Here is a 23,994-nt window from a genome sequence, read left to right on the forward strand (position 1 = left end):
AAATTCTTAATTGCTGCTGTACCTGAAGTTAACTTTCTGAAACGTGTGTACAAGCATTCCCAAGTATCTTAATATCGTGACCTTTTTAATTCTGTAATCCATTACAGAAATAAATGTCTTTTCTATTCTTCCTACCATTTCACATAATACACTCTGCAGACAACAGAAACAAATTATAACTGTTTGTTAATGTCTACTTTGTGGCTCGGTGAAACAGTCTATAACTTTAAGCCTGCTTTGTTTTTCATCAGAAACAAAGTGGAGTGCTTTGTGGAGGATGATCAAGACCTGAGTCTTGCATAATGTGGCTACAAATATTAAACACACTTTTTTTCTTCAACTTACAGGATAAGAAGCTGATTAAAGCTCTCTTTGATGTACTGGCACATCCACAAAATTACTTCAAGTACACAGCACAGGAGTCCAATGAGATGCTGCCAAGATCTTTTATCAAACTGCTTCGTTCCAAAGTTTCCAGCTTCCTAAGGCCCTATAAATAGTTGACGGACCAAAGGCAATAAAATGACCAACTGAATTTTATTTTTACAGCTTTGTAACCATAATATTTCACTATCCTGACTTTTTGTGTGGCTTTCTTCGAAAGGATCCCAGTTCATACTTCACTGTACATTATTTATAGCTCTCAGTCCATCATAACGAAGACTGTTCATTCCTTATATTTATGTGTACGCTGGTATATGTGACAGCTGGGAGCACATCCAAAACCTGCTCCATATGCAAGCATACTTTATGCACTAGGACTTTCTATCTGCATTGGGTGTATTTTTTTTCCCCCTGTATAAGAAAAGAGAGTGCAATGACTTCTTTTATCCTGTTGGATGTTTGAATGGAAGTCTTTTCTACAGAAAAACGGCAATATTTATATCTGCAAGGAAGCCTTTCTCGTCTCCACCGCAGTATAACACCACCACCCACAAATCACATCATTCTGAAAAGTGGCAGGATTGCAATGTTGCGCATTAATGATTTTGGAATTTATTTGCACTTGAGAATTATATTTGATCTTGTACAAAAGTTTGGTTTTTGTATTTTCATTGTCTTAATTGAAGTGAAATTTTCAGAGTTTGTGTTTTTTTTTCCTTTTTTTAAAAAAATGCTAGTTTGTCCCAATTTTTCATGACGCTCAACCTTATATCATACAACTAGGGACTTAAAATTTTCTAATAATTTCAAGTATAGTTCGGATAATGCAAACACTAGCTCTTTTGGCCCTAACATGGATCAATTGATGATGTATTAATTATATTATTAGTGAGTGCAATTTTTATACTTTTACAATATATGAAATATATTTCATGTTTCCAGACAGTTTATTAGTTTACCTCTCTATCTATATTGAGGTACATCAAGGTATTGGAGAATCTACAGTACAATTTCAAGATCCTGAAATAAAACATATTATGCATTAAAAATATTGCATATAATGCATCCTCAGTAAATGTGTAAATGTTTAATTATTGAAAATGTGCATTTAATGTGTCAAACAGAAAGCCACAAATTAAATTAATCAATCAATGGAGGCTCTAATAGGAAGCAGCACTAGAGAGAGGTCTTTAGAATATTAGAACTTTAGCTGGCGCTGTTCATTAAAAAGTCAGGGCCTTCAAGAGAAGATGGTGAGGGAAGAGCAGCCTGGGCACAGAATACTTAAAATGCATAATAGGAGTTCCCTAAATTATGGTGAGGAGGTGGGAAAACATTTGAAGAGATCGAGTTGTACTTTTAAGAACTTTGCTTCTTCCTCATTTAAAAATAACAACTTGAATTTTTTTGGCAAACAATCAAAATGCAGTCTTCAATCCAGCCAAAGGGCAAATTATGGAGGGAATCACAGGAAAACACACATATTTCAATTGGAACAAAAATGCAAGGTCATCTAATTCCAATGATGTAAACATTAGCTATGTGGGTTTACAATGGCTTGATATACTATATCAATATGATTCAGTGGGCCAAAATTCAAAATGTTGGAAAAAGGGAGTAGGTGTCGAGCATATTTATCCACCGAAGTGGCACAAAGGTGTCTGTTTCTTGTCATTTAATCTGGACAATTGATAAAAAGCACTTGTGCTTTTGGAAGCTGGCAAGCAGCCTTGTTTACAGCATTCACAGAAGTGGAAGCCAGGACCCAACTCACTGATCATAATTATTTCTTCCTTTTTGAAGAAAAAGAATTGGATTCATTTGTTTCTGATTCCATGAGGGGCTTTTTTCCCAAGTTGTTGCCAGATTGGATTTTTCAGTTCATCAACTTATTTTTTAACCTGAGTCAAGATTTTGGATTTAGTAAATGAACATTTTGGAAATACAGCAACCTCAAGGAACAGGCAAAAAAGATTGTGAAAAACAAATAGGTCAAGAATACGCAAGTTTAAAATTGGCACCCCCGGAGGTTAGTTTGCCAATCACACAACATGCAAACTCAAGCAAGCGGCAAATTCCCTTATTTTGGCATCTACCAATCCCCATAGGTGCTGGATAGTGGAAGTTTTACTACATCTCTAACCGAGAGGAATTAAATTAGATAAGATATTTAGATTTGTTAATTTAACAAAAATCTCAACCAATCAAGCTTAAGCCAATTCTTAATTTGTTAAACATAGTTATATATTAAACTGACAAAAAAATCCAAAATATCCATAGTAATATTATTATCCTTTAAACAAATTTTCAATCATAAAATCTAAAGCTCCAGTATAATTAACTAGTGATTAAACATTTTTCAACTTTCCTTTCTTTGTACATTAAAATAATGTTATAGTCTTGTAATATAATCATATGAATGTGTGGTGTCTTCGTAGCAAGTTCTTTCCGCTATTTAAGTTGTTAATTCTGTACATCTGCACAATCTCCCATGTATTCTACATTCCTCTTCGATTACAGGACTAAAGTTCCAAACTGTACCAGATTCTTTATAAACAGCTATTTGTAATTCTAGAACAACTTCATGCACAGTGGAAGCTGAATTGAGATCACCATAGAAACACCCATTGGCAGCGCAAATGGAAAACAATTATTTTGACTGGTCTGGAATCACAGATGCTTGATGGTAAAGAGTGTGTCTCAATGTACTGAGCCCACTGACCATTGTGTTAAATACTTCATTTTGTTATGGGGATTACATTTATGTTTTACATCCTCTTTCTGCTTTCTGTTTGCTCAAGGATATGAATAATGCTAATATACAGTACCACCATAAATCAATGTTTTATAAAGATAGTATCTGTTTGTGAAGTTATTTTTTTATGTAATTGTTACTTCAGAATGCGCAAATATCATGTTCAATGTACAAAGTTGTGAATTCAGCCCTTGTTTTGAATCTAGAATTAACTTTGCCTGCGGGAGTTTTTTTTTAAATATAAATCGATCTTGCGACTCAGCTCTTTAGCTGCAAGTTTTAAATCAGTATGACAAACACACCAGGCAGGTTTGATGGCAGCATTTCGCCTTTGTTCTTAGACTTCTCGTTTGTGAGCTTGAAAAAGGGATCAACAGAAGCAGAGAAACAGTGGGTAATACTGCTGTGGGCATTTATCCAAGAACGCAGCAGCTTCTATGCCCTGTAGACCCTGACATTTGCTGAACTGATTACCAAATTTAGCTCAATCTGTGCAGTTTTAGAAGTGTTTGAATATAAATCATACAGATTAAGTACAATGTATAAAATGGAGGGATTTTCCCAGTACATTGTACATCGTGGCAATATTTGTTTTAAGATCACCATTAGGTACAGGAGTAACCCATTTTGCCCCATAATCCTGCTTCACCATTCAGTGAAATCATGGCTGATTCAACTACCTTATCTACTTTCCTGTCATATCCCCATAACTCTTGATTCCCTCAATAAATAAACATGTACCCTTTTTCAGCTAGAGCAAGGAATTCCATAAACACCTTTAAAAGAAGAAATTCTTCCTCATCTCATTCTTAAATAGGCACCTTGTCATTCTGAGGCAACGTCAGAAGTCATTTATGCTATTCAGACCCAGAAGTCTTCTAGGTCTTGCGTTGGATGGCTTCTCATTGAAACCTCCACAACCTGTTCAACCTTCTTTGTCAATCTCCACATTATGAATGTGTTCAGCAACCAACACAAAAACTTTTAAGTCTTCAGCTGAACCCATGCTCCTTATTCTCCCCTCTTCCTCCTACATGCCCCACTAATCCCTATGCTGCTTGCTTTGGACTTTACAGAAAGGCAATGATTAAAGAACATTTCTGCTTGAATTCTGCTTTCTCATCTGTAAACCATATTTCATCTTATTTTGGATGAAGTATAAAGGAAACTTGTTTTAAAAAGTTTTTAATTTAAAGGCACTTGGGGAAATTTTAAATACTCTTTGTTTTAGATTAATAATGATCAGTGAGAAACAGAAATGCAAATGTTACTATGTGTGACGGAACTCAATTGCCTTGAGTCAGAGCCAAATACCGTGAGCAGTAATTGGCTATTTCTCATCGTAATCAGTACTTCCAATGTGATATGTATTATAGTATTATTCACACAGGGTAAATGGTAAGACTTGCATATCTATAAATGACTATATCAAGGCCAACATTCCTTTTACTGCATTACTAAGTGCTCCTTTTTACACCATCAGCTCAAGGAGGCCTGGTGAATTATATATACATGGTGGTACAGATTAATTTGTCTAGAAACTTTTGAATTTATCTTCTATCTAGATGTACAATTTAAGCAGATTAGTACTGATGTGTATCAAATCATAAATGTTGAGTCGACATGGTTAAGCTGTAATGCTATGACACCCAAAATGCACTGTGCACTTGTTGCCTAGACACGTCAGACGTTTTTCCTGAAGAACTGGAAATATACCCCAATAGAGGGCAAGTTTTTAAAAAATATATTCTTGGCACACTGGATAAATATAAGCTGTACTTAACAGGATCTGATCATGGAAAATATATTGGTGGATAAGTAAGAGCCATTGCCATTTACTTGGTGTGGAGTGCTACTTCTCCATGAGATCAAAAGATACATTTTTGTAAATACTTTAAGTAAAAGTAGCTTTATAAGTGTACAATTTGTTTAAAAATTTAACATTATAAAAGGTTTTGTTTCTGGCTCACGCTGGTACAATAAAAAGTCCATTACTCAAAATTACTTACCAAATGATGATTTTGAGAAAATATTTTCTGATTTAATGAAACTAGAATTGAGCAGTCTACTCAAGCCCCCCCCCCCCCCCACATTTTTTGTATTACCACTGCAGTTCATTGCATTGATTCATAATTCATCTGACCTTCATGATATGGCAACAAATAAATGACTTGTTCTGTATTCATGAATATTATGTTGCCAGGGCAATTCTTGATTTCAGAAAGGTGAGATCAAGAGATTACATCCAAAATTATGCTCAACGTGTCCTCATTTTGCTGGAGTAAATTTACACACAGAGATCCTGCATTATTCAATAGTATGTGTCAAATGTAAAAAAAAAAGGCTTAAATTACTCAAATTTCATGGAAAATTACAAATTTGTCCCGTGAATTTGATTTTTAAATATGAAAGTGATCTTTGATTCGTATAATTCATTATTGTATAAAGGCCACAGCACGTTTTAGAATTGTGGATGCTATTTATATTGGTTCCATAAAATTATATTCAAAGGAACAAGAAATATGAATGGGTTTTAAAGAGCAAAATATATCTTTTTAATTTGCAATAAAAGCACTAAAATCAGAATTTTGGTTTTTTTTCTGCAACTAGCTCCCTGGACTTAATTTATATCCACTTTAAAACAGGGCATTTGCAGAAAATGTGTACAGTTCTTCAGTATGGGACTTACCTCTTTCAATAAGATGGTGTCAGGATTGAAAGTCATGAAAATATGAGTATGTTTCTAAATTCCTCAATTTATCACAATAGGGCCCAATATGTCTATCCAGATGCAAACAAATTTGGAATTTATATGAACCGAAACACTTTAGCAATCCCAATACCTATAAATTTTGCATATTAGTCGAGTGCAATATAATTTAGCTTATTTTGCTCAAATGACATCTAACTAAACTCTGAAATAGGCAAAGATAAAATATGATTGGTTGACATAAATCTTGTCAAATTAGAAAAGTGATACTTTCCAGCCTTTGGCATTTACTCTGTTTGGAAAGCAACTTTTCCCTGAGATTCAATATGGCATTTTGTATGCTTTGAATTAAAGTTCTTTCTTTGGCTTGGCTTCGCGGACGAAGATTTATGGAGGGGGTAAAAGTCCACGTCAGCTGCAGGCTCGTTTGTGGCTGACAAGTCCGATGCGGGACAGGCAGACACGGTTGCAGCGGCTGCAGGGGAAAATTGGTTGGTTGGGGTTGGGTGTTGGGTTTTTCCTCCTTTGCCTTTTGTCAGTGAGGTGGGCTCTGCGGTCTTCTTCAAAGGAGGTTGCTGCCCGCCAAACTGTGAGGCGCCAAGATGCACGGTTTGAGGCGATATCAGCCCACTGGCGGTGGTCAATGTGGCAGGCACCAAGAGATTTCTTTAGGCTGTCCTTGTACCTTTTCTTTGGTGCACCTCTGTCACGGTGGCCAGTGGAGAGCTCGCCATATAACACGATCTTTGGGAAGGCGATGGTCCTCCATTCTGGAGACGTGACCCACCCAGCGCAGCTGGATCTTCAGCAGCGTGGACTCTATGCTGTCGACCTCTGCCATCTCGAGTACTTCGACGTTAGGGATGAAAGCGCTCCAATGGATGTTGAGGATGGAGCGGAGACAACGCTGGTGGAAGCGTTCTAGGAGCCGTAGGTGATGCCGGTAGAGGACCCATGATTCGGAGCCGAACAGGAGTGTGGGTATGACAACGGCTCTGTATACGCTTATCTTTGTGAGGTTTTTCAGTTGGTTATTTTTCCAGACTCTTTTGTGTAGTCTTCCAAAGGCGCTATTTGCCTTGGCGAGTCTGTTGTCTATCTCATTGTCGATCCTTGCATCTGATGAAATGGTGCAGCCGAGATAGGTAAACTGGTTGACCGTTTTGAGTTTTGTGTGCCCGATGGAGATGTGGGGGGGCTGGTAGTCATGGTGGGGAGCTGGCTGATGGAGGACCTCAGTTTTCTTCAGGCTGACTTCCAGGCCAAACATTTTGGCAGTTTCCGCAAAGCAGGACGTCAAGTAAATTTGTTTAAATATACTCTTTTCCCCCTGAAAAGTATTAACATTATAAAAGATTTTGTATCCACTTCACCTTGGCCCCCAAAAAACCCGTGACTCCAATTAATGCATAAATGACGACTGTGAGAGAAGGTTTTGCTGACGTACTGAAACATGAAACCAAGCAATGTACTTGTTTGGATCCATTCTTATTTTAGTTTGTGTTAGCGTTGCTAGTCACTGCATTGACTTATAATTTGTCAGTTCTCCATGATAATGACATAAAGGGGATATATTCAGTATTTATGAATATTCTGTGGTCAGTGCAATTGCTTGAGGATTCAAATCGAGAGGTTACATGGCAAATTATGCTTATTTCTGCCATTATTGTGCAGTAGTATATTTACATTCTTTCCTTCAACTACATTAAAACAAAAATTCATCACCAATAACTACAATAAATGCATTGAATGCCAATGACTCAAGAATGAATCACAGTTATTCATAAGTGAACAAGAGGACTCCTGCTGAGTCTCTCCAGTTTTTCTTTGTTCTCCCAAGATTCTAGCATCTGCAGTTTTTTTTGTATTTCAGTGATTATTCATGATTAGTCAAGTCACCTTTATTTATCGTTCATACCACGCTCGCATGGTACAGATGAGAGTTTTTCTCGAGGACCACAGAGCATATTTACATTAGTTAAAAACATTAAATATTAAGATGTTAACTGTAAGTGTGCCCGGTACCAAAGTACTCTATGCACATATGTTCTGAGAATTCAGGAGTCTGATGGCCTGGGGGGGAAAAAAAAACTGTTGCCCAATCTGGACTTATGGGCCCTAGTGCTGCAGTGCCCCCTACCAGGTGGCAGAAGGGTGAACAGTTTACTGGAGATATGTGTGGAGTCCTTCACAATGTCTATTGCCTTTCACCATCGTCGAGTGTTGTAGATGTCCTTCCTGGTAGGAAGAAAGCCCCCAATGATCTTTTCCACTGACTTCACTATCCTCTGCGGGGTCTTGTGGTCCAAGGAGGTGCAGCTTCCAAACCAAGTGGTGATGCAGTTGCACAGGATGCTCTCGATACATCCTCTGTAGAATGTAGTGAGGATGGGGGTGGTAGCTGAACTTTCCTCAGCCTTTGCACGAAGTAGAGGTGCAGCTGGGCTTTCTTGGGTATGGAGCTGGTGTTAAGGGACCAAGTGAGATTCTCCTCCAAGTGCATTCCAAGGAACTTGATGCTCTTGTCAACCTCAACGGTAGAGCTGTCATTAGTCAGCGAAGCGAGGTCTCCCTGGGACCTCCTGAAATTGAAAACCATCTCTTTTGTCTTTTTAACATTCTGATACAGGTTGTTAGCTGTGCACCAGTCCATTAGTGAGTGCACCTCATCTCTGTACGCTGACTCGTCATTCTTACTAATCAGGCATGGTTGCGTCATCAGAAAACTTGATGATGTTGTTGGAGCTGTGTTTGGCTGCACAATCATGGGTCAGCAGAGTGAACAACAGTGGACTAAGCCCACAGCCCTGGGGGGCCCCGTGCTCAGTGTGATGGTCTCGGAGGTGCTGTTTCCGATACAGACTGCCTGAGGTTTTCCTGTCAGGAAGTTAAGAATCCAATTGCAGAGGGAGGTGTTTAGACCCAATAGTTTCAACTTCCTAATCAAGTTACGATGGTTATGATCTTCTTTTCTTTCTTCTTTGGCTTGGCTTCGCGGACGAAGATTTATGGAGGGGGTAAAAAGTCCACGTCAGCTGCAGGCTCGTTTGTGGCTGACAAGTCCGATGTGGGACAGGCAGACACGGTTGCAGCGGTTGCAGGGGAAAATTGGTTGGTTGGGGTTGGGTGTTGGGTTTTTCCTCCTTTGTTATGAGCTAGCATTGAAAAGAAACACAATTTTCTTTGTAATGCACCTGCAGGAAACAGCCTCTGAAATTAAAGCTTTGAAGGAAATGACAGGATTAGAGAACAAAGTATAAATGAAAACAGAATTGTCAGTTTGTCTTCAAAATTAGTACTTCTATATCTGAGAGACATGAATTCAAATGCACCCATTAAATAATATCAGCCAATATATAAATGTAGTGCAAATAAAATACTATCTTTTGGCTGAAAAATTAAATGTTTGTGATGTTCATTGAGAAGCTATTGCATTTTCATTGGGCTGTAAAGGCATTTTGCGAAATACTGCAGATACAAAAAAAATGAAATGCGATACCCTTTGTTGGGATCTTTGGGAGTGGGGAAAACCCGTGATATTGGAAAGGCTGCTTACATAGTTCAAAGTAATTAATTCTTTGTTTTCAAGATATGAAAAGAATATTTAGATTGTGGTTTCATTGAGGTTTCTTAAAGGAAAACTTTGGAGTCTACTAAATTCCTTCAGCTGAATAAACTACCTTCCTAATCAACTTCATTAAAATATTCAGGAATTAAGATTATTCCATTATTAAAGAGGAACAAATTACTCTTGGGAATGTGATAAGAATGAAATGAGCTTACTGCTTCGTGGTCAACCTGGCTTGATGGCCTATTTCTGCACTAGACATGCTGAAGTTGAATTAAACACGACTATTTGAGAGCTAGTAGAATAAAATGGAAATCGATGGCCATTATGGGAAAAATAATCCAATGGATGCAATCATATTTTACACAGTGGGCCCAGGGGAACTCCTGTAATGATGTCCTGGGGAAGGGATGATTGAAGGAACAGCCAGAAATATTGACCAATGTGGTAAATAGTATGAAAGGGAATACACTCCAATTGTTGGAGTTAAAATTCTCACCCAGGTGGATAAGAGTTTGGTTGTTTGAAAACAAACATGAATACAGCGGAACAAACAGACTTTTAATCACTTCTCAAAGTGTGAGACCTCCTTTACAACAAGAAGCAGTGGCATGAGCAGATAGCCTTACCTCAAGAGAGACTCTCTCATGGTTAACAAATCATATCTTTTATACCTTCAGATCCCTATGTTTCTACAGCATTCAAACAGACTCTTCCATATAAGTACATATTTCTTAGAATTCTCTTGGGATTCGTTAATCAGGGTCGTGCTCCTTGCCCAAATTAGGAGTTGTTGTTCTTCAATTTTGCTGAATTATCAAAACATACCATGGAATGTTTTCTACAATATTTTTTTAGCTACTACTTCAAAATTTGCATTCACAGATATTTATGGTTGTTAGACCTCAAATTTCCCAACCCTAGGGCATCACTGCAGGAATTTCTAAAGGACATCTCTTGTTTGTGCAAGACATGACTCCAGCCAATGGAGTATTTCCCTCTTACAGCCCACTGATTATTTTTAACCAAGGTTTCTTGATGCACATTGATGGCAAGGAGATTCAGACACATTTTACCTCAAGAATTCAGTTCTTCAGTCCTTGCTGGTCTGGAACATAGGACTTCAGAATTTCAATGAGCATTTTGCCTTGTCTCACACCCATTGCTGCATCCAATGCTCGCAAATGTTTCTTGATTCGATGCAACATGAAGCAAATTGCCAAGACTAGCCTCTGTGTTGCTGGCGTGCTCAGGGTTGGATTTTCCACTTGGTACTTCTGACTGATCAGATTATGATCGATTCATCCATCTCATTAGCGCTCACTGTGTGTTGTTCAAGCTTTTCTCTCCTATTAGATATTTGATTGCCCACCACCATTTATGATTAAAATATGGCAAAGCTTCATGCATTGTGCAATTGTTTGACAATATCTATTGCATTCTGTTCTTGCTGTTTCAAACGTGTGAATTTGCATACTGCAACTTCGAAGTGGCGTCTCATTCTTCGATGTCATTCTGGATAGACTTCAGCTTCATTTTCCTGCACTATTCCCTTAATAACCAAAATTCTATTGATTTCTATTCTAAATAGAACTAAACACTGACCCACTTGTATTCTTAGGTGAAAAATTCAAAAACTTACTAGGTGCATAATTTTCTTTCTACCTCATAAATGTATGGATGAGCCCTTATTTTGAGATTGTAAGCCCTGGCCCTGGACACCCCAGACAAGAGAAATTGGAAATAACTTGCCAACCTGGAAGATTTATTTATTCCAGCATGGTTTCTGATAATTCTGAGGTCAGGGGAGTGGGCTTAGTCTCTCCTTGCGCAACAAACTTACCATCTCCAGAATTAAGCACCTAATTCAACCAGGTGGATGTCTTGATAGTAATGGTAAAGAGAGGGACATCAAGTTACAGATAGGCTGCGTTTGATGGTCCATAGTACTTCATTGATGCTGGATTTATACTTCCAACAAATGTTTATCCAGTTAAACAATGATGTACTAGAAACAGCTATAGAGTTTATAGCAGTGGAAAGAACCTCAAGCAGGAAAGGAAAATACAAAAAAAGGGTAAATAAATCTGTATAAGACAAGGTGACCTCAAAACTAGTCAATTCAGGTTACATAGAAATCAATCCATCCAGCTTTAACAAGTAGTTTAACAGGAATTTTAACAAAATCCCTTTCATTTTGTGAACATTGCCACATAAGTAATGGCAGTCAGCAGAGCTCAGAGGGAAAATTCATGTAAATTTTGCGAGATATTTGATGCAGCCTACCTTTTTTTTTAAATATACTTGGTTACGTTCATAACGGAGTCTAAATTCTCCTAAGCCAAGAAATTCAATCCATCAGCAATTGTTTCTCAACTGCAGGTGATGGTACCCTAGTTAGATCATGTTCGCGATCTTTTCTGCATAAAACCGAGGCCATGCAGTTCATCTCAGTGCAACTGTTTTTTTTCTTCCTCCAGCATCAGTTGGACACACAGTGACATCACAATTCATGCATTCCAGCAGTGATTGGAAAGTTTGTGTACAATCTCAGATCTTTCTGATTGTTCATGAAGAAAAGATTAGTAAATTTTATTGGTATCAGCAATGAAATCTCAAGGAAAATATCTGCACCATTACAATGTTGTCTTGCACACATTGCCTGTTTCAATAAATACACAAAATGTCTGGAGAAACTCAACAGGTCCTGCAGTGTCTGAACCTGTTTTTTTGAGCCTGTTTTCTACAGTCAGGATGATGGAAACTGCATCAATGGTGTTTCCTCCACACAAAAAAGTTACAGGAGTGGGATTTTCAATCTTCTGCATTTGTTCGATCATCATGGTTGACAAATCAGCTCTTTCTGAACTAACCATGACCCTGGATTCCCTTAAGAGCAAAAAAGCTAACATCCTCAATATAAGCTGACTTACTATCCTTAGATTTGCATACTCGCAAGGTTTGCCTAAGGTATCAATTTATTTTCTCTCCAGAGGCACCAATAAGAACAGGAGCTACATCCATACTCATGAGATCAGCTCAGAGTGCGAGCCGGCTCTGCAGCTGGGGTCCACAGCCAGATCCTGAGTTTCTATGGTGAGCCAGATGCCAGCTGGAGCTAATTTTTGTGCATTTTATCTTGTTTTAACAAGCTGAAATTTACAGACAGACTTATCCAGCAGCCTTAGTGGCATCCATGTATTTTTGTATCATCAAAGTTTATTATGATACAATTATACAAGTACAACTGGATGAAACAATGTTCTTTGGTCCTTGGTGTAAAAACATGAAAATACATATTTACAAGTGATTTATTTGCAGAACAAATAAATAAATAAATATTATTAACTAAAATAGAGACTCGGAGGGATTGTATGAGCAGTTCATCATTCGTTCAGCATTCTCACTGCCCATGGGAATAAGCTGTTTCTCAGCCTGGAGGTGCTGGCTCTGATACTCCTGTATCTTTTTCCTGATGGGAGTAGCTGGAAGATGCTGTGTGCGGGGTGGATGGGATCGATGATTTTTGTGAGCCCTCTTAAGATAACGGCCCCGGTGGATCACGTTGATGGGGGAAGGGAGACCCTACTGATGCTCTCTGCTGCTCATCAAGTGACCTCCAATCTAATGATCTACATCACCCATACCATGACAGGATGGTGGCCGGTAGCCTTGCCTGCCTCAGTCTTCTCAGGAAGTGCAGTCACTTTTGAGCCTTCCTAATAAGTGAGATGTGGTGTGTCCAGGATAGGTCATGACTTAAGTGGACTCCAAGGAACTTGGGGCTCACTACTCTCTCCACTACTGAGTTATTGATGTGAAGTGGAGTGGGGTCATGGTAAGTCCATGCCTCTATTCCTCACAAATAACAAGGCCATATTATACTCATTAATACACCTCCACAACCCTCTTAGATGGAATATTCCAAAGACTTACTATCCTTTGGGTGAAGAAACGTTTTCTCATCTCAGTTCACAATAGCCAACCCCTCCTTTTAAGTGTTTTCTGGACTGCCCTGCCACCACAATCATTAATCCTGTCAAAGCCTGTGAGGATTTAATCATTCACAGCCTTTATGTTCAATAGTTCCAAGCTGCATGCTGTGATTAGAGGTTCCTCAACCAATCCACAACTTTGTGGTTTGGAGTTGCTTGCAGCACAGGGGTTAGTCGAATGTGTGCGGTACTCTGTCTCCTTCCTTTCAAGGCCCCACTGCTCACATAGATCTAGTCAATGGCTTTCAACAAACAGCATGTGATCTAGCATCACATTTAACTGATCCTTACCCCTTTCCCTATTTCGAATTAATCAAGGCCAAATATGATTGGAAGATTATTAAAGAAAATTTCAATCCATAAAAACAGCAAGACCACAACCTTTTATTTTCAAAAATGACTCCTGTTGATTATTTTACCCTTAATATCTCCTAAAATTTTCAATCAAACCACTTGATAGAAAGTATACTAAACCTTGGTCTGAACATGTTTTAAAAGTCAGGGAAAAGATAACATTTAGAAAAGGAAAGTGTTAGAAGAACAGAACCTACCTGGCACGATGGCTTTGTTTAAAAAGGGAGACTGAAAAGTCCGGGAAACAACAGCCTGTTCAACGGAACACGTAGGTAAGATAACGTGATTTTTATTCAAAGATGCAAAAGTTAATCATCCATAAGGTGAACATGTAATCAAGAGTTGAAAGCAGAGATTTCAATAAAAGATATCATGCTTAAATGGTCTGGCTGAATTCTTTAAAGAAATTCTCAACAAAGGGAGTTTCAAAAGATTTCCTAACTGTGCTTAAATCAGGGGGTCAGGACATGCTGCAGAATGGATAGAGGACTGTGCAACAAAAATGAATGCTTTAAGACACTTCACTCGCACTATTCTCCGGATTACTCTAGCTCATACTGACTACGTCAGCAACTCCCTCCAAATTCTAATAACAAAGAGAGTAATCTTAAAAATTCTCAAATTTAATTTTTTTTAAAATTATCTTAAAATCTGAGATACATTCCCAATTTTATACCATTGCAACTAATGTTTGAAAACATATTTTCTGTAATGAAAATAATATTAATGAGATCAAGAGAGTCCAAATCTTAAAATTGTTTCATTTATGGCCTCTTTGGCTTGACTTTGCGGACGAAGATTTATGGAGGGGGTAAAAGTCCACGTCAGCTGCAGGCTCGATTGTGGCTGACAAGTCCGATGCGGGACAGGCAGACACGGTTGCAGCGGTTGCAGGGGAAAATTGGTTGGTTGGGGTTGGGTGTTGGGTTTTTCCTCCTTTGTCTTTTGTCAGTGAGGTGGGCTCTGCGGTCTTCTTCAAAGGAGGTTGCTGCCTGCCGAACTGTGAGGCGCCAAGATGCACGGTTTGAGGCGATATCAGCCCACTGGCGGTGGTCAATGTGGCAGGCACCAAGAGATTTCTTTAGGCAGTCCTTGTACCTCTTCTTTGGTGCACCTCTGTCACGGTGGCCAGTGGAAAGCTCGCCATATAACACGATCTTGGGAAGGCGATGGTCCTCCATTCTGGAGACGTGACCCACCCAGCGCAGCTGGATCTTCAGCAGCGTGGACTCGATGCTGTCGGCCTCTGCCATCTCGAGTACTTCGATGTTAGGGATGAAGTCGCTCCAATGAATTTTGAGGATGGAGCGGAGCCAACGCTGGTGGAAGCGTTCTAGGAGTCGTAGGTGATGCCAGTAGAGGACCCATGATTCGGAGTGTGGGTATGACATTTATGGCCTATATTTATTCAAATAGCATAAATTCCACAATATTATTTTGAGATGATGTTACAGAGACCAGAGGACCCCAAAAAGTAGCAACAATAGATATGCACCACAACACAGGGTTACTTCAACAAAAGTTGTTTTTAATTATATTTGAACAAGAAAACAGAATTAAACTTTAACTTATTATTTAACCTATCTAACTACTTAATCCCCCTTCAAATACTAAGCGCAAGTGTGTGCAATGTAAATTTAAAATTAGAAAAGTTCTTTGGATCACAGTCCAATCTCACTGGTTGCAGGCAATTCTTGTACTGTGCACAGAAGTTAGCATTAACAAAATTCACCAGTCTTTGGTGCTTAACAGGCAAATGGGTACCACTCAGGAGGGTTCTTGCTGATTTTCAGAGAGAGATTCCTTTTCCAGGACATCCACAACCGATTCCTTCTCAATCAGTCTTGCTAATGAAACTTGCCCCCTTCAGGTTCTCCAGATGATCCTCTTTCTTTCAGGTCACCTTTCAGACTGCCAATCTCCTCCTTTGACAAGGCAGCCTTCCAAAGTTTGCCAGCTTGTCCTTCTGGAACTGATTTATGTCTCCTCTCTCTCTGTTTCACACCCTCCCTCTCTCAGAGCAAAACTCTTCTCCTCTGCCTGCAAAGATCACATACTCTCCCAGGCAAGCTGCTGTCGATACTTTGTTGCCTCCTGCAAAAAGATTTCTGCAAAAGTCATGCAAATATTCTGTTTTAAAATGTGTGTGTGCAAGCTGCTCTCACAATTCTTCCCAAACCACCTCGATTATCATCTGTCACAATGATAATCTGAGTTAAGGATCATTCATAAATATTTAAATTTAGATATACAGCATGGCAATAGGCATTTTCAGTCCACGTCCGTGCTGCTCAATTGTACCCAATTAATCTACACCACTGGTACGTTTCAAACAGTGGGAGGAAACCGGAGCCCCCCGAGGAAAACCCATGTAGACATGGGAAAAACGCACAAACTCCTTAATGACTGCGTGGGATTCAAACCACGGTCCCGATCACTGGCACTGTGCTGTCTTGACAGGAACTACAGACAATAATGTTGTGAAAGGGGGATGCAATTGACAGTTGGATTTCAGTGAAGGTAAGTGCAAAAGAATACATGCTCCTTGGGTAAGTTAAAAATTGTAATCAAACTGATTACTTCTGTAGGATGCCAAGATCAATATTTACCATTGATAAAATGTAATCGCAGCATCCAATTCAATTGCCTAGAGATCTGTCCTAACAGTAACCTTGCAATTAAATTTCCTGCGTGAAACGCCAAAATCTGCAGACACTGTAAAAACAGACAGAAATGCTAGAGGAACTCAGCTGGATTCTTGATGTCCAGAGGAGGTAAAGACATATTACCACTGTTTCAGGTCTGAGCCCTTCTTCAACGAATAAGAACAGAAAGGCGTAAGAATAAAAACTAAAGACTGGCTGGTGGAGGAATCCAGACTAACAAAAGGTGCTAATTGGAATGAGCACCACGGCTCTATTCGCCACAATAGCGTGGATGTCCCATCGGCCACCCATTCCCTTGCTGACACGTCTGACCACAGTCCAGGCACTCACTGCCAGACTGAGACCATCCACAAGATGGGGGGAACAACACCTCATCTTCCGTCTGGGCACCCTCCAATCTGAGGGCATGAACATCGACTTCTCCAGCTTCCGCTAAACCCCCATCCGCACCCCCCCGCCCCGTTGCCTTTCACCCAGCTCAGTGTCTTCCCTCTGTCTCCTTTCAAAGAGCCACAATCAATTCTCACCTCTTCTCCTTATCATATCCAATTAACACCTTTGGTTGGTCTGAACACCAGACTTCAGTCTTTATTCTTACACCTTCCTGTTCTTCCCTTATCCCTTGAAGAAGTGCTTAGGAGCAAAGTATCTTTACCTCCTAAGCCCCTCCAGCATTTCTGTGTGTTGTTTTTATATTCCATTTTTTACCACAGTGATTAATGACCTTTTGAAAGGCAATCACTGGACCTCAGAGGGGCCAAGGAAGTGAGGCGTATTATAGAAATACAAGTATTCAAAAGAAAATTACCATCCACACTGGATATTTGAATGGGGAGGGGGCTGGATATTTGAATGGTGGGAGGGCTGGATATTTGAATGGGGAGGGCTGGATATTTGAATGGGGAGGGCTGGATATTTGAATGGTGGGAGGGCTGGATATTTGAATGGTGGGGCTGGATACTTGAATGGTGGGGCTGGATACTTGAATGGTGGGGGGGGCTGGATATTTAAATGGGGGGCTGAATATTTGAATGGTGGGGCTGGATATTTGAATGGGGCGGCTGGATATTTGAATGGTGGGGCTGGATATTTGAATGGTGGGGCTGGATATTTGAATGGTGGGGCTGGATATTTGAATGGTGGGGGGGGGCTGGATATTTGAATGGTGGGGGGCTGGATATTTGAATGGGGAGGGCTGGATATTTGAATGGGAAGGGCTGGATATTTGAATGGGGGGGCTGGATATTTGAATGGGGAGGGCTGGATATTTGAATGGGGAGGGCTGGATATTTGAATGGTGGGAGGGCTGGAAATTTGAATGGTGGGAGGCTGGATATTTGAATGGTGGGGGGCTGGATATTTGAATGGTGGGGGGCTGGATATTTGAATGGTGGGAGGCAGGATATTTGAATGGGGAGGGCTGGATATTTGAATGGGGGGCTGGATATTTGAATGGGGAGGGCTGGATATTTGAATGGTGGGAGGCTGGATATTTGAATGGTGGGGGGCTGGATATTTGAATGGTGGGGGGCTGGATATTTGAATGGGGAGGGCTGGATATTTGAATGGGGAGGGCTGGATATTTGAATGGGGAGGGCTGGATATTTGAATGGTGGGGGGCTGGATATTTGAATGGTGGCGGGCTGGATATTTGAATGGGGAGGGGCTGGATATTTGAATGGGGAGGGCTGGATATTTGAATGGTGGGGCTGAATATTTGAATGGGGCGGCTGGATATTTGAATGGTGGGGCTGGATATTTGAATGGTGGGAGGCTGGATATTTGAATGGGGGGGCTGGATATTTGAATGGGGAGGCTGGATATTTGAATGGTGGGGGGCTGGATATTTGAATGGGGAGGGCTGGATATTTGAATGGGGAGGGCTGGATATTTGAATGGTGGGGCTGGATATTTGAATGGTGGGGGGGGCTGGATATTTGAATGGTGGGAGGCTGGATATTTGAATGGGGGGGCTGGATATTTGAATGGGGAGGCTGGATATTTGAATGGTGGGGGGCTGGATATTTGAATGGTGGGGGGGCTGGATATTTGAATGGTGGGGGGGCTGGATATTTGAATGGTGGGGGGGCTGGTTATTTGAATGGGGAGGGCTGGATATTGAATGGTGGGAGGCTGGATATTTGAATGGGGAGGGCTGGATATTTGAATGGTGGGAGGCTGGATATTTGAATGGTGGGGGGCTGGATATTTGAATGGGGAGGGCTGGATATTGAATGGGGGGAGGGCTGGATATTTGAATGGTGGGAGGCTGGATATTTGAATGGGGAGGGCTGGATATTTGAATGGGGAGGGCTGGATATTTGAATGGGAGGTGCTGAATATTTGAATGGGGAGGGCTGGATATTTGAAAGGGGAGGGCTGGATATTTGAATGGTGGGGGGGCTGGATATTTGAATGGTGGGGTGGCTGGATATTTGAATGGTGGGGGGGCTGGATATTTGAATGGTGGGGGGGCTGGATATTTGAATGGTGGGGGGGCTGGATATTTGAATGGTGGGGGGGCTGGATATTTGAATGGTGGGGGGGCTGGATATTTGAATGGTGGGGGGGCTGGATATTTGAATGGTGGGGGGGCTGGATATTTGAATGGTGGGGGGGCTGGATATTTGAATGGTGGGGGGGCTGGATATTTGAATGGTGGGGAGGCTGGATATTTGAATGGTGGGGGGGCTGGATATTTGAATGGTGGGGGGCTGGATATTTGAATGGTGGGGGGGCTGGATATTTGAATGGTGGGGGGGGCTGGATATTTGAATGGTGGGGGGGCTGGATATTTGAATGGTGGGAGGCTGGATATTTGAATGGTGGGGGGCTGGATATTTGAATGGGGAGGGCTGGATATTTGAATGGGGAGGGCTGGATATTTGAATGGGGGGCTGGATATTTGAATGGGGAGGGCTGGATATTTGAATGGTGGGAGGCTGGATATTTGAATGGTGGCGGGCTGGATATTTGAATGGGGAGGGGCTGGATATTTGAATGGGGAGGGCTGGATATTTGAATGGTGGGGCTGAATATTTGAATGGGGCGGCTGGATATTTGAATGGTGGGGCTGGATATTTGAATGTGGGGGGGCTGGATATTTGAATGGTGGGGCTGGATATTTGAATGTGGGGGGGCTGGATATTTGAATGGTGGGAGGCTGGATATTTGAATGGGGGGGCTGGATATTTGAATGGGGAGGCTGGATATTTGAATGGTGGGGGGCTGGATATTTGAATGGGGAGGGCTGGATATTTGAATGGGGAGGGCTGGATATTTGAATGGTGGGGAGGCTGGATATTTGAATGGTGGGGGGGCTGGATATTTGAATGGTGGGGGGGCTGGATATTTGAATGGTGGGGGGGCTGGATATTTGAATGGTGGGGGGGCTGGATATTTGAATGGTGGGGGGGCTGGATATTTGAATGGTGGGGGGGCTGGATATTTGAATGGTGGGGGGGCTGGATATTTGAATGGTGGGGGGGCTGGATATTTGAATGGTGGGGGGGCTGGATATTTGAATGGTGGGGGGGCTGGATATTTGAATGGTGGGGGGGCTGGATATTTGAATGGTGGGGGGGCTGGATATTTGAATGGTGGGGGGGCTGGATATTTGAATGGTGGGGAGGCTGGATATTTGAATGGTGGGGGGGCTGGATATTTGAATGGTGGGGGGGCTGGATATTTGAATGGTGGGGGGGCTGGATATTTGAATGGTGGGGGGGCTGGATATTTGAATGGTGGGGGGGCTGGATATTTGAATGGTGGGGGGGCTGGATATTTGAATGGTGGGGGGGCTGGATATTTGAATGGTGGGGGGGCTGGATATTTGAATGGTGGGGGGGCTGGATATTTGAATGGTGGGGGGGCTGGATATTTGAATGGTGGGGGGGCTGGATATTTGAATGGTGGGGGGGCTGGATATTTGAATGGTGGGGGGGGGGCATGCATCTGCCAGAATCTGTCGAGGTTTGGGGTTCCCGAGGCGATCCGCTTCCATTCTCAGGCTTTGCCACCGACTCGCTTCCCCGTCCCCTGAATGGGCCCGATAGCTTCAGCCGAGCCGCGGCCCCGGAGAGTGGGACGTATTCGGAATGCCGCTGCGGGGCGCGACCCAGCGGCGGCGGGGCCCGGGACTCTGAATGCCCGCCCACTTGGCGAGCGTGGGGTTGGTGCGAGGGCGCTTTGGAGGCGGGGCGGGGGATCGAGCGCCCGGGACTCTGAATGGGGCATGCGGCCACCGAGTGCCGCCAGGCGGGTGACATTGTCCGATGCCCGTTCCGGGGCCGGCGATTCCCGCCACAGCGCTTCCTGCCCTGGTGCATGGCGGTCGCACGGAGGAATTGTTGGAAAAAAAGGTTAGTAAATTTTTTTTTCCCAGTCTGCGTTGCAGCAGCCGGCGACTCGGAGAGGCGATGGGATAGAAGGCGGGGGAGACGCGACCGGACGAGGCGGTCCCACCTTTCTTTTGCCTTTGGATCCAAGCAGCCGGCTGATTCGGGCCTACAGGCGGTGGTCCTGCGCTAGAAGAGTTCAAATCTTGTCGCCTGCCCCCCCCCCCCCCCCCCACTCCCACCACCACTCCTGACGGCCAAGCCATTGGGGCCGGCAGGGCCGAAGCCTGGGTCAGCAAGCTGGACCCCCCACCCCTCTCCTCTCCCCTCCCCCGCAGTCGCCGGGGGCGCCCACTTGCTCCAATACCCGGCGGGTCGCTCAGCGGTGACGGTGCCGCTCGTCCCCGAGGCGGAGAGATGGCGCTTCATCGGGCGCTTGATCCGTTTCCTCGCTTCGGATGTGGCTTTCAGTCTCGCTGCCACCACCCCAAGTCCTCGGTCGGTAGATCCAGTGAGTTATTATTTTTAACCCAGTTCTCAGAACCGCTTCCGATCTACCGTATTCACTCCCAGAGTTAATTTTCCAGCTTTTGTCCCAAGATCGTGCTGTGATTTTTTTTTAAGTTTCTTTTGCCATTTGGTAAAAGGCGGTCCTTTTAAACGGAGGATCTTTAAGGCATCCAGTACATTCTGAATAAATATCACAGTATGGTTCCCTCCATTGCTAACAACGTGAGAACTTCTGAGCAGCTAATCTTGTATTCGGGGCTTGGGTGTATTTCCAATTAGAGCGTAATTTGCCCATCAGGTGGAAAATGCTGCTGGTTCGAGTGGAATTGCCACAATGAGGCATAGTTATGAACACAAGGCTGGAGAAACTCAGCAGGTCCTTTGGATAGCAAAGGTAAAAATACATAATCAGCGTTTTGGGCTTGAACCCTTTATGGAAAAATGTGGGCAGGCATCGGGATCAAAGATTAGATGGGGGGGGAGTGACGTGGTTGCAAAGGCAGGATTTAATAGGTGGAGAAGGGAGGGAGGGCACAGCAGCAAGCAAGGGGAGGAGGGATGGCTAGGTGAATTGGGTGAGGGTGGGGGGTGAGCAGAAACGAGAAGTTGACATCAATACCATCTGGCTGGAGATTGCCCAGATGGAAAATCAGGGGTTGTGCCTCCATTTTTATAGGTTGGTCTTGGTGGGATAGTACGTAAGGCCATGGACAGACATGTGAGTGTGGGGCATGACATAGAGCTGAAACGGTTGGCCACTGGGAGGTCTCTGTCACTGATACGGACGGAGCGAAGGTGCTCCGTGAAGCGATCTTCCAGTCTCTCTGATGCAGAGAAGGCCGCAAAGGGAAGACCAGATGGAGTAAATCATTCTTGCAGATACACAAGTATCTGCTTCACTTGAAAGGCCTTTTTGAGGCCCCGTTGTGGCACCTCCTGCTGCCACAGGAGAAGGTTCGGGGTGGTGGGGGGGTGCACGATTGGTGGGGAGGGACGAGTGTTAGAGGGAGTTGTGCTCTGTAAGAGTCCTCCGAGTAGCCAACCATTTCACTTCTGTGCCACACTCCCATACTCACATGTCTGCCCTCCCTCACCACAGCTAGGGCCCCAAGCAGGCCTTTCAAGTGAAACAACACTTCACTGTGTATCCACAGAATTGAGTTACTGCATCTGGTACATCAGAGAGTCTGGGTGCAGACTGGGAGATTGCTTTGCTGAGCATCTTCACTCCGTCCACATTAGTGACAGAGACTTCCCAGTAGCCAACCGTTTCAGTTCTCTCACACTCCCATAATAACATCTGCCCCCACCCCTCCACATCCAACACATTATCCTCTGGAATTTCCGATTCTTACAACAAGATGTCACTACCAGACAACTTCCCCTCTCCTTCGCTCTCTACCTTTAATTGGGACTGCTCCCTCCGTGACTCCGTTGTGTACTCATCCCTCACCCCTGGCACTTTCCCCTGTGGCTGCAGGAGTTGCCACACTTGTGCCCATATCTCTTCTCTCACCACAGTCTTGGGCCTCAAACAGGCCTTTCAAGTGAAGCAACATTTAATTTGTGTATCTACAGGATTGATTTACTTCATCTGTTGTTCCCTTTGTGGCTTTTTCTACATTGGAGAGACTGAGCGCAGACTGGGAGATCGCTTCGCTGAGCACCTTCACTCCGTCTGCACAAATGACAGGGACCTCCCAGTAACCAAGCAACATGTCAATCCATGGCCTTGTGTTCTATCCCACCAAGACCACCAATATCTGATTTACCGACTTGGCACTCTCCAGCCAGATGGCATTAACATTGACTTTCTGGTTTCTGCTAACCTCCCCTTCCCCCTTACAGTTCTCCTTCCCTCTCCATTCACCCAGCCATCCCTCTTCCCCTTGTTTGCTGCTGTGCCCTCCCTCCTTTCTCCACCTATCAGCTCCTGCCTTTGCGACCACACCTCCCTCCTTACTCTGTTGCTCGGACACCTGCGACATTTTTTCCATACCTTGATAAAGGACTCAAGCCCTAATGTCAGTTATGTATTTTTATTTTTGCTCTATAAAGGGCACTGCTTAACCTGCTGGAGAAATTGTGTTTTTACTTCTACCATGCTGTCTACAGATTTTCCTGTTTTACTTCTAGTCATATTTATAAACCCATGTTGTCATTTCTAGTCAGTAAGAGTTAATATTCCTGATGATTCTTATTGTTGGTAGAAACTGGGAATGTACCTAGTGTGATTAAGTTTTCAAGAATTTAAATATCAAAATAAACATTATATTAGAATCTTCTTTGTTTAGTGAATCATTTATTCCAATCTGAAGTTTCCTGAGAAATTTGTTCTTCAAATTAAGGATCTGCAAAATGGTTTGTTTGTATTTAAATTATGGTACGAATGACTAGAATTAATATTATTATCTTAAACACAAAAGAACCGAGGCACTTTTTTAAACTTGATATTTTTCTGGTTCGCGAGCTAGAGATCAGTGTATACATCTTTTAAGTAGAGAATGTGTATTAAAGTTGATCATTTGCATATGTTACGCAAAGCTCTGGTATAAAATTTAAAACATTCAAAATTTAGTGATTAGGAAATGATTAAGTGCACTTTTACAACCTTGGTTTTTGAGAACTGCATTGGGATGAACACTTGTACACAGTTATAATGTTAAAATCTTGGGTGCAATAGTCATTTGATGGCAGAAAATGAGTGACTACAAC

At 42.4% G+C, this 23,994-nt stretch overlaps 2 protein-coding genes and 1 long non-coding RNA gene across 11 annotated transcripts in view; 2 read left to right on the plus strand and 1 right to left on the minus strand.

Annotated features, from left to right (window-relative positions):
• Positions 1 to 3,236, plus strand: part of LOC138765004 (signal peptide, CUB and EGF-like domain-containing protein 3) — a 263,706-nt gene extending 260,470 nt beyond the window's left edge. For all 3 annotated transcript variants that reach the window (XM_069941598.1, XM_069941597.1, XM_069941599.1), the window contains one exon: positions 348 to 3,236. In XM_069941598.1, the coding sequence (XP_069797699.1) occupies positions 348 to 500 (153 nt within the window). In that variant the 3' untranslated portion in view covers positions 501 to 3,236. The remainder of the gene's footprint in view (positions 1 to 347) is intronic.
• LOC138765005 (uncharacterized) overlaps positions 1 to 11,885 on the minus strand; it is a 133,182-nt gene extending 121,297 nt beyond the window's left edge. For all 3 annotated transcript variants that reach the window (XR_011358414.1, XR_011358412.1, XR_011358413.1), the window contains exon 1: positions 11,704 to 11,885. This is a non-coding gene — a long non-coding RNA (uncharacterized lncRNA). The remainder of the gene's footprint in view (positions 1 to 11,703) is intronic.
• An 8,796-nt stretch (positions 11,886 to 20,681) lies between these two features.
• Positions 20,682 to 23,994, plus strand: part of LOC138765006 (zinc finger protein 76-like) — a 31,926-nt gene continuing 28,613 nt past the window's right edge. For 2 of the 5 annotated variants that reach the window (XM_069941601.1, XM_069941606.1), the window contains exon 1: positions 20,807 to 21,280. The gene's annotated coding sequence lies outside the window, so the exon portion shown is untranslated. The other 3 variants (XM_069941604.1, XM_069941603.1, XM_069941602.1) reach the window with 3 other exon arrangements.

The sequence above is a fragment of the Narcine bancroftii genome, chromosome 5 (assembly GCF_036971445.1).
Source record: "Narcine bancroftii isolate sNarBan1 chromosome 5, sNarBan1.hap1, whole genome shotgun sequence".
Lineage (NCBI taxonomy): Eukaryota > Metazoa > Chordata > Chondrichthyes > Torpediniformes > Narcinidae > Narcine > Narcine bancroftii.